Source organism: Venturia canescens, chromosome 6 (assembly GCF_019457755.1).
Source record: "Venturia canescens isolate UGA chromosome 6, ASM1945775v1, whole genome shotgun sequence".
In the NCBI taxonomy this organism is placed as follows: Eukaryota; Metazoa; Arthropoda; class Insecta; order Hymenoptera; family Ichneumonidae; genus Venturia; species Venturia canescens.
Genome location: NC_057426.1, coordinates 12,397,165 through 12,407,313, shown reverse-complemented (window position 1 = coordinate 12,407,313; position 10,149 = coordinate 12,397,165). Strand labels below are relative to the sequence as shown.

Below are 10,149 nucleotides of genomic sequence, written 5' to 3'. Positions count from 1 at the left end.
CGGGCCAAACTGATATCGAAGTTTGTGCTCCGGTGGATTTCTCAATCTTGTACAGAAAATTTGGATTTTTGGGTGAACCCATCGAATAGGATAATTTGGAGGTTTGTTTTTGAGAGATTTTTACTCTCAGTCAAGTTTGAAGACTCTTCTCGTCTTTTTAATGAAAGTGCGACATTCCGCGGTCAACGGTAGTGACGCGAACCGAAAATATTCATCGAATACATCATTTTTATACGCCTATTGAACTTTCCTATTTCGATGGAATAGAAATTAAAACTGCTGATAAAGAAAAATAATAAATTAGTTGTATCATGCTCGAAGATTTTATGTATTTGCCTTCCGGGGCCGATTGATCCTCAGGGAAGAGATTCGGTCTAACGAAATTACGTATGCTGTTTTATATTTATGGAAGTTTGTATTCCTTGACATTTGTTCGATTTCAGTTGATTAAAATCTACCAAAAAATAACTCCGTAATCGAGTTGAAAGAAATGACCGCAGGGCAGTCGTACGTTGAAGCAATTGTGTCGTTTTGAAAATGAAACGAAAATTGTGTGTGCGCGTTTCTAGTCGGAGGATCGACGCATTTGGCGTTTTCGAATAGTTAAACAAGGATGGACTAACGTCACGTCAAATTTTGTCGCGATGGACCACGAAAAAATGAAATCGGTTTCACATCAAGAAGTTCGACGGTATCGAAAAAAATGAGAGGAAAACTCGAGTTAGCTAAATTTTTGGGGACAACGAGAGTGGCGATACGCTTACGAGGAAAAGTAGAGAAAATAAAATTTCGTGTAGGATGATGAGAGGTTGAATATTCGCGATCGATTGCCAATCAATCGCCAATGGCCTGTTGGCCCTATGACCGCGAGTGGGGCATTCTATTTGGGGCTCGTCGATGTCGTAGTGCAAAATGAGAATCACAGCTCGGCTACACTACTATCGACGTTAAGATGAGGCTAATCGAGCACAAGTAGGAAACACCAGAGACGACAACGACGTGAGAGGAACGAGAGACAGGAGTACGAAAAAAGAACAGAAAAAAACAAGATCGGTTTAGACGAGTGTACAAGTTTTCTTTTTCTCACGAACCTTTTTTCCTAATTCAGGAGCAAAGATATCCAAATTTTGGAAAGTGCTAGTGCTGGTGGTTGTGCGGTGGTGGGTGACTTTTTGAAGGTGACCTCCCGATTAATTAGGAATAAGGATGGCAGAAGGTGATCCACTTTCGGAATTACTTTCCGTCGAATTTGAAGTTTTCGGCAAAGTTCAGGGTAAGTTTTCCCTCGAGGGAAAATAATTCGGCAGGAAGAATTGCTTCAATATGGAACAACCAACGAATGCATTAACGAAGCGGAAAGTGCTTAAAAACTTTCATTTCTCATATTTTTAGTGAACTTTGAAAAATTTTCGGTCGACACTTGTCCCCTTATTCAGTTCCTTGTTTCTCTTTTTTCATTCGATTGTTTCAAAGAATCATGCCAAACTTTAATAAACGCTTCGAGTGAAATCGACAGGATCGTGACATTTTAGTCGTTTATAGCCGACTCGAGACAATTCTCCTCCGCCGTTCAATATCCCTACCTTGATTTTTCCCGATTTTACATAATCAATTCATCGAGAGATGGCATGACAAATTCGGATTCGTTTTTTTTTAAACAAAAATTTGAGTGACACGAAACTTTCCAAATGTTTCTGTCGTTTGTCTTTCATTTGTTGAAATGTTGATTGAGTCTTTGTTCAATGTATGCAAACATGGAGCTGTCCAAAATCGTATCGATTGAAAATGAAAATTTCAAAGCAAACGTCAAATAAATGAATTTCACGATCCACTAGTTTCTATCTTTGTTTCGATTATATTGAAATCCTACGATAATCCAATATCCAATTATCCGCAATTGGATAGAGGATACTCGAGATTTTTTTTCATAAAAACTTTTTTCCTGATCGAACGAATAGTGTGGTGAAAAAAAATTGTTTCCCCGTCTCTTCCTTCAGGTACGTTGCTACTACAGAGATGTCACTTTTAACTTACAGGCTGTTATTTTCCAAAATTTACGAGAGACCTGTGTAACGAGCTCGGTATCGTTGGTTGGGTGAAAAATAGTCCTTGTGGAACGATAATGGGGAAAATGCAGGGCCCCAAACCCTACGTCGAGCAAATGTGAGTGTTTTTTTTCCCGCATGAAGCGAAGAGAGAAAGAAATAAGTCGACGAAGATAACTTTTCGTGCTGAAATCCCGTAATAATTTGTTGAATAAAATATGATTCGCATTGGAATAAATGGTGTGACGAATCTGGAGGTGTTTCAAAGAGAACAACGAGGAACATCTTTTCGTACCGATACTGACTGCGAAACGTGGCCTCGGTTCCGAAATGGTTGTAGCGTTAGGTCGAAGCCATTAGGTCAAAGACTGACTTTAATAGCAAACTTTAATGAAGTAATGAGCCGGTGGACGAGCAGCGTTTCTCTCTCTTTTCCTCTCCTTCGCGTTCACCAAGCAGTCCTCGAATCGCTTTGAAAGATGCAAGTCAACGTGGTCGCAAACGTCAAGCGTTCACGGACAGGAACGCTCATGAATGAAGATGACGATGCACTCGGCGTTTCTTCCTTTGCACCCTTTTTCTTTTTCGATTACGTATCGGCTGAAAAATAATTTCAATTTAATTTCATACATAGAATATTATACACATATCTATATCGTGTAAAAACAATCTCGAGTAGGCTGCACGTAAACGAAAGTAAAGTATTCAATTGTGCCACAGTTATTTCCAAGGGAATTGGGTCGGGGTCCCACTGATCCATTTAAAATATATCATCATCTCTGTTTTCTCTCCAACATCTGTATCCCGATCTACGATGCCTGAAACGATTGCATACTTGCTGTTCTTTTCCCACGATGACTCGGGAAAAAAACGTCACTTTTTAATCGTTTTGTGTTGAAACGAGTACCAAAACTTTCCTTGGCTCGTGACAGATTACGAAATGATCGGTTTTTGGAGAGATGAACATTTTTTACCGAAAACAGCCTTCTGAAGCCAAAATTTCTTGGTTTACGGCCAAAAACAGTCATTTTTCGAAACCTTTTTTTTCATGAAATCGAATCATAGTGTAACAAAACTTTCTCGTTTACTGATAATCGCGAAGATCGAACAAATATTTGTTTGGAGTATAAAACTTTGAATGAATTTCACCGAATGCGAATATTCAAAATTTTTATTTGTGCGATTTCTCATGAGCTACGCCTGACTTTCCAGCAGTGGTCTGTCTTCTGTCAGGATAGAAGATCGTACGGCTGGTATATTTCCACTGCAGAGTTACGCAGACTGACAATTTGTACAACGAATAAAATGAATGTAGCGACATTTGATAACAGCCGATTCATAAGAAAACATTAAAGCGTTAGGTGTTTCAGTGAATAATCTTTAGCCGCTCAAGGTTGACCGACGAAACGGCTTCCCCTGGCTCTATCTCAAATCAAATTGCCTGGCTTGTCCCCAATTGGAAGTTCGCGCTGAGTGATCTCGAGATATTTCAAGAACAATACAAGAGTATTTGCAGTTATATCTTGTTTGGCTATCGCTTCTGCCAAAGTCGCTACAAATAAATAATCCGGAAGATCAAATAAAGAGATTGTCTGTGTTTTAAACGACGTTTGTAGTCAATGTCGTTTGAAGATAAAACATGTGAATTGTCATTGAAAAGAAAAGCTAAAACTCTATTGCTTAAAGGCATGAAAATAGAAAATAGACTCTTGGCGATCACAACTTCGATTTGTCCATCGATAATAAAAACTTGCTTTTTCACAGGCAGCATTGGCTGACCACCATAGGGAGTCCAGGCTCCGAAATTCATCACTGCGAACTCACGAATATCGAATCAATAGCGAGGCTCGGATATCGAGGATTTGCCATACGTTTCTGACGCGATACCACTGTACCTCTCCTCATTTGGTTTTAACGATGAGCTCAATCGATCCGATCGAAATGATGCGTGAAAGGAGGATGATGCCCGACGAGGACGTGCGGGCAGCGAAACGTCGACGAATCCCAATCGAACAGCTGCTCGTCTCAGCCTCAATCCACAAAAGACCATTTTTTGTCTTTCTCGAGGCTCCGAACCAGCCAGAAGTAAACTTGACTCTCACACTGCGATAAAAACAAGTATATAGTGTAAATTTCATTATAATGTACAGAAATAACAGATAATGCGGAAGGAGTGATACGGAGGAGAGCACTTTAAATGAAAACGGATCTACCCCTCGGTTCCCACTGTAATTAATCCATTAATTCATTGAAATTTTCTATATATATTCATGTATTTAATATATATATACGTGTTATTGAACAACTATTATTGAAAATTTGAATAAATTCACGAAAAAAATGTCGTAGCTCCGCAACGATTAAACGCGTATACGACTGATTGGTCAATTAACGATATTTTATGTATGTAATTACATATGTATGAATAGATATGTACATAAAGGTAAATATAACGACGAGTAGTGAATGAAATAACAACAAAATTGCTATTTTTTTAAATATTGACTATACAGGATGATTCGTAGATCCCAATGCCGATTTCTGATTGATCGGATAACGAAGTATTTGCACATTTTCTCGCCCGTCTTAAAATGATCTCCAAAAATTAACAATTGCTTTTGAGAATTTGTGTCTCTCGAGAGCCTACGGTTATAAGTTTATCCTTAAATCTGGACTTTTAATGTGACAGTTTACTGACGGATTGAGACCAACAAAATTTACCAACCCTCGACGCATCGATACCAACTGAAAATTTTCAGTTTTTTCAGCATTTCTTGTGACGAAGATATTGTTTGTGTTAGAAATAAAAAATATTATCTTTGACAGGCATATTTTCGGTTCGAAACCTTCGAAAGCAGTTTTTCAAAACATCAAATCGACAAAACTATCTTTATTGAGAAACATTCTTATTTTTCAAAATCGAGGGTATTAATAGTTTTTAAAATCAATTTCATTTGACATTTTGTATATTTCTACAATGGCAGTATGTTGAAGAATGTTTGAAGCATACTTCTTTGCCACAAACCGACCGAGGGGCAGCCAAGGTTGTGACTCTTCGGGGCGCATCATAGAAAACATGAACATAGAAAATTGAGCCCAAATTCCATGGACTTTGTTCAAATGATGATCTTCGGAATAACCAAAAATTAATTGAAAAAGATAATCAAAAAAATCTTCCGTTTCGAAGAGTCTTGCCGATAACGGAGACTGTGCAAATACTTTTTTACTTCACAATATCTTTCCTCACCTCTTCAAACGAACTGCTTCTAATTTTCTTTTGATTAAACTCTACAGAGAGAATACCTATCGCTTAGAGTACTCTCACGACATGGAATTCTCTCGTTGTATCGCCAAGGATGACATCGTTCACGCTTATCACAGAATTGAGAGCAAATCCGTGTTTTTTTTGTTTTTATAATTTGTGTGTTTCTATTATTCATCACGTCTTTCCGGCGTAAATGAACGTTGCATCGAGCATCTGTTGAGCGAAGTGGTAATGACTGTGCGTCTCCGGTAAATATCGCGATATCCTGTTTATCAGTTGGACCGTGTCCTCATTCGACGATCCGGTCATCACCATTCCCGTCAGGTTCTGGAAATAAAAGTCATTGTCATTCTTATTTATTATTTTGTTTCTGGTATTCTGTCATTCCTCGGATACCCTGAACTTCGTTCAACTAGAAGAACTGGGCATAATTATTGAAACGACGATTAAGCTTTGTTTGTGAAGAAACAGGAAATGTTTATATGAGAATTTGGAATAAGATAAATATAAAACATACTTTAGGAAGTTATGAAAGATTTCGAGAAGACTCACTAAGCTTTCCAGATATTGCGTTAGGTTCGGGCTAATCCTGGAGACTTCCTCAAGGAGATTCGGTGTTTTGGAGAGATAGTCCATCATTCTCCGTCCAGCAATCGGTAGTAAATCAGCACCTAAGGATTCTGTATCGTTTACGGCAGTGACGACCTTCGAATCAAATTTTAGAAATTACTCAAATATCCGTGGAGATGTACAAAGTTTTTCAATTGAAAAATCATCGAGCGGGTTAAAGTCAGAAAAATTCAAATTAAATTCATCGCATTTTACCTCCTCGGCTAATCGATCGAAGCCGTTGATGTATAATTGACAGACTTGATGCATTCTCAGTTTGTCGTTGTTTATTTTCCATATTGAGGCGAGTGTTTGACACTTGCTCATCCAATGAATCGCTTCTCTAGAGCTCAATGCGTTTCCTTCGTTCGTTTCTTGATGTATCGATTCCATCGAAGCTGTGATGACCCTACAGAGGAATTCGATTCTCATGTTGTCGCGTCTATCGTCGTGATACCACGTGAGTATAACCTTGTCCGTGATATCTTGAAAAAAGTGTCGAGATGTCTGCAAAAAAAAATGAAATTCATTCACTCATGGGGATTCGTTTCACGAACTTTTGAATGTTAAAAATGTTTGATGGAGTATTAAAATATTTTTCGCTCGGCGTTCGAACGTATTGCCAGTAATTTCCATCTGATTGTAACATTCAAACTGTAATTTTCAGTGAATATCTTACCACGGTTTCAAAAAGATTGTTCATCGGCTTCATTAGCTTTATGTTGAAATGTGCCATCATGTGAAGAACGTTAGCGAGTTGCAGATGCAGTAAAATTAGTTCGTACCACGCTGGCGTTTGGGAAATCGCCAGTGTCGCAAATGCCTGGGGCCCGACATCGTGACTTTCCCAAATTTCCTCGAACTTCACCGTGCAATTCCTTTCTTCTTCCATTATTTCTGCCTATCAATCGTTATTTTTTGGTTTTTAGAATACCACCGAATCAAGCTTATTGAAAAAAGTTAATGAAATTGTTGATTTTTCATTTTCGATCATCGTATTAATTGTACACGTTGTACTAAGTAAGAAATGAATGGTCAACTATTGTTCTAATAAGTACTAAATATTTTGAACATACATCGAGAAAAATGTCCAAAAATGTGACGCAATGTTGTAACATCACTGTGAGCTGAATATCCGACAATCCAGTGTCCTGCATACAAAGTCTTTCTTTTGGCAATTTTCCCAATTTGTTCATCAGCTTCGCAGCAGCTTGCATTCTCCGTTTCACGTGCAGTGTCCACAACAGACAGCAGACCCCTGATTCATGGGTTGAGTAATTAAAAAAAAATTCGATATTTACCAAATTGAAAGAATTTAACAAATCAGTGGTGCATTTTTTTGCAATTCGGGTCGTTAGTTCCAAAGATAATTTAGGAAACTTTTTTGAATGTGTTGTTGATAATTTGAAATTCTCATCGTACGAAATTCGCCCAGACTTTAATTCATTTGTGTACTTGAAATTCGAAAATTCGAAAATTCTAGGAAAAAATTACCCTGACGCATCGGCTTCATCGGTATTTGTCGTAAAACCGCAAGAGCTGCTTCTAGGGCTTCCAAATTTGTAACATCGCGACTCCACGCCATTACAAATTCCCAGCACAAATTAGCGAGTAAGACACTGCTTGTTAAACTGTACGGGAAATGACGTTTGAGCATCGAAATTCTCTCTGCAAAATAGAATATCGTTTTTTCAAAGAAGAGCCGGCGAAACGTTTTGAAAATATTATTGAAACAATATTTTTACCTAAAATATGAGTCTGAGCAGTTGTGTCAGTATTTGCTTCGCTTCCGATTTCTACCGAGACTTTCAGTAAATTGAGCTCTTCATCTTTTGGAATATCGACGGCAGCTGCTTCGTCGAGAGTTCCCGTTGCTTGTAAGGAATCGACAGAATTTTGCATTTGATCGAATTCCACGTCTCTTGTGTCAATTAATCTAGCTGGATCGACCGCAGCTGCAGAAAGCCATTTTGCAACGGTCTCGGAAACGGAACCTTCAAAATTTGTTCGTTTGATCGAGATTTTTTAAAAAATTAACACATTCGTATAATAAAATTAACGCAATTTATATAACCAACTGCAATTTACGATGTTTTTTCCTCACCTCTGCCTTTGCCGAGAATCGCAGCCAGAGATATATCCATTTTTTCGAATGGCAGAGCATAAAATTGTGTGGTTTCATCTGACAGTGGAGGCTGACTGAAATTATGATTAAAAATACAATGAACCCCATCGAATTCTCATTTTAAAATAACTCCTTCGTCATTGGTGCATACGAAAAGCGTTTAAATGATCAAATGGAAAATATAGTCATCCTGTTCATTTTAAAGGTTAAACGACGCAGAACATTTTTGTTCCGAATGTTAGCAAAATAGAAACAAGATGCTGACCTTAGAACAGCGTTTAAAATAGTGATGTCTTCGAGACTCGCGATAAGTTCTGTGAATTGACAAGCGTCTCTGCTCATGTTTTCCCACTCACTCGCTGAGCTGAACATTTCATCCTCCGGCGAAGAATTGCCTTCGGGAACTGGAGGATTGGGTGTTTTGTCACTAACATTTGCATTGTTAACGAGATCTTCATCACGTTCGTTACCATTGTCATCAGTGACTTTTTTGCCCATGGAATCTTTGGATCTTTGGAAATTTGTTGCCACAGCTCGACAAGCAAGAGCGGCGGTCAGTGCTTGAAAAGGTTTGTTTGACTCTGCGAGAGTGAAACGTACATCGCTCCACCAGGAAGAAATTTCGTTGTACTCGACACAAATTTGTTCTTCGCCGTTGGCCAATTCGCATATTGCGTGTAAAAGGTGAGTGAACCGTTTGATTTCGATTTCTAAAGGCGCCCCGGGTCTCTTGTTAAGCCAATACGTGAGCGCCAAATGCATCATCGTTCGCGAACGAATTTTGCTTGCTTCCGCAGCTTTTTTCCACTGAATCGTCGAGTCGCTCGAGTACATCCAGCCCTGATATATCAACGACGAAATTTGATATTTTTTCTCATCGTTAACAAGTTTTTGAAGACTCAGAGAATTTTGGATACCAAAATCGAAGCAAGAGAGAAATTCCAAAAACATGCTTCCATCGTCTTTGAAAGTCACGCGATTCGTTTTGGGCTTCGTACTCTCAAACTCGCTCAAAGTTTTGGACAGTTTCAACACTCGTTCAATCTCCGACTCCGATGTTGACAATAAACGTGACAAATGCTTCGCGTCTGGTATTATCTCGGAAGCCACTGTATTGTACTCTGGTGGACGATCGAATTGAGATCTCGTGTATTTGTAGAACGTTATTGCACGGTCCAAATGCGTTGCCATTTGGTGGAGAGTTTTTACGACTGGCTCAAACTCCGCTTCATCTAAAAAGAATTTATCGTTAGTTATAAAATGTTGAAACAGTAAATTGAGTGGCTTCTTCAAATTGAGGCTTTTTTAATCACGATAATACTCAAAATAAGTGTTTCTACTCTTGCAAAGCAGGTGGATGAAAAAATTTATACGAAAAACCAAACAAAATAAAATAGAGAGATTGAAAATTGTGTTAGAAACTTGATCGACCGTAAACAAAAGTATGTTGGGCACGAATCAAAAATAGAGATTTAATCAATTTGTAGGGCTAACCGTATTTTGACAATGCACCAAGGAAGTAAGTAGCAGCGACTTGTAAAGCTTCTGGAATAACGTGTTTGCTGTGCATGAGCATCTCTAAGATTTGTAATCTTATTTCATTCGTTTTTATCTCCGTGCAAACTTCAGTGACTTGATCGATCAGTTTTTCGTCATCGAAATCTTCTTCTCTGATGAATGTTTTCAATTTTTTCAGCAGATGTATATCGCGAGCTCTCTTGCCATTTTTGCTGCTCAGTGCGAAGTGAAACGGCACGAGAATTTCTTTCAATCCACCGATTGGGTCGATGAAGACACAACCGTACTGGGCGCGATTTTCTGACGATAGAGCAACGTCGTTTAAGCCCAACAAACCGTAATTCGTGTACAAGAGCCTGTAAAAAGCAGCGATCAAAATAGCCCACTCATTAGAATCGGTCGATATCTTTCTACAATTAGGCTTATAAATTACATACAAAAGTTATGCCTCAAATAATTATCAGAAGAATTTTAGGAGTAAAAAGATAATGAAAGTTATCTAGAAAATATTTTGACGGGGAGACATTTTTTAGAAGTGAGTGAATTGCTATTGTCTACAGAATAAACTTGAGAGTAGTTTGAAAATT

General features: G+C 38.3%; 2 protein-coding genes across 6 annotated transcripts in view; one reads left to right on the top strand and one right to left on the bottom strand.

Moving 5' to 3' along the window:
* The first annotated feature begins 870 nt into the window (after window positions 1-870).
* Window positions 871-4,528, top strand: LOC122412532 (acylphosphatase-2). Of its 2 annotated transcripts, XM_043422126.1 has the most exons (4): window positions 871-1,021; window positions 1,109-1,273; window positions 2,037-2,163; window positions 3,810-4,528. In XM_043422126.1, exons 2-4 carry the CDS (start codon window positions 1,207-1,209, stop codon window positions 3,922-3,924), a joined length of 309 nt encoding a protein of 102 aa, XP_043278061.1. In that variant the 5' UTR covers window positions 871-1,021; window positions 1,109-1,206; the 3' UTR covers window positions 3,925-4,528. The 2 variants fall into 2 exon arrangements, with proteins under 2 accessions (XP_043278061.1, XP_043278062.1); XM_043422127.1 differs by having other exon boundaries at window positions 958-1,273.
* Rab3-GAP (Rab3 GTPase activating protein) overlaps window positions 4,300-10,149 on the bottom strand; it is a 13,676-nt gene continuing 7,826 nt past the window's right edge. For all 4 annotated transcript variants that reach the window (XM_043422118.1, XM_043422119.1, XM_043422121.1 and 1 more), the window contains 10 exons: window positions 9,539-9,918; window positions 8,310-9,276; window positions 8,024-8,118; window positions 7,665-7,913; window positions 7,414-7,587; window positions 6,996-7,177; window positions 6,599-6,820; window positions 6,136-6,426; window positions 5,863-6,015; window positions 4,300-5,637 (listed from right to left, as the gene is read on the bottom strand). In XM_043422118.1, the coding sequence (XP_043278053.1) occupies window positions 5,485-5,637; window positions 5,863-6,015; window positions 6,136-6,426; window positions 6,599-6,820; window positions 6,996-7,177; window positions 7,414-7,587; window positions 7,665-7,913; window positions 8,024-8,118; window positions 8,310-9,276; window positions 9,539-9,918 (2,866 nt within the window). In that variant the 3' untranslated portion in view covers window positions 4,300-5,484. The remainder of the gene's footprint in view (window positions 5,638-5,862; window positions 6,016-6,135; window positions 6,427-6,598; window positions 6,821-6,995; window positions 7,178-7,413; window positions 7,588-7,664; window positions 7,914-8,023; window positions 8,119-8,309; window positions 9,277-9,538; window positions 9,919-10,149) is intronic.

Excerpts from the sequence above, each read along its gene's own strand:
- LOC122412532 (XM_043422126.1), top strand. The coding sequence starts at position 1,207 with ATGGCAGAAGGTGATCCACTTTCGGAATTACTTTCCGTCGAATTTGAA. Across the intron at positions 1,274-2,036 it reads AGTTTTCGGCAAAGTTCAGG|GCTGTTATTTTCCAAAATTT; the intron begins GTAAGTTTTCCC and ends TTTAACTTACAG. Across the intron at positions 2,164-3,809 it reads AAACCCTACGTCGAGCAAAT|GCAGCATTGGCTGACCACCA; the intron begins GTGAGTGTTTTT and ends GCTTTTTCACAG.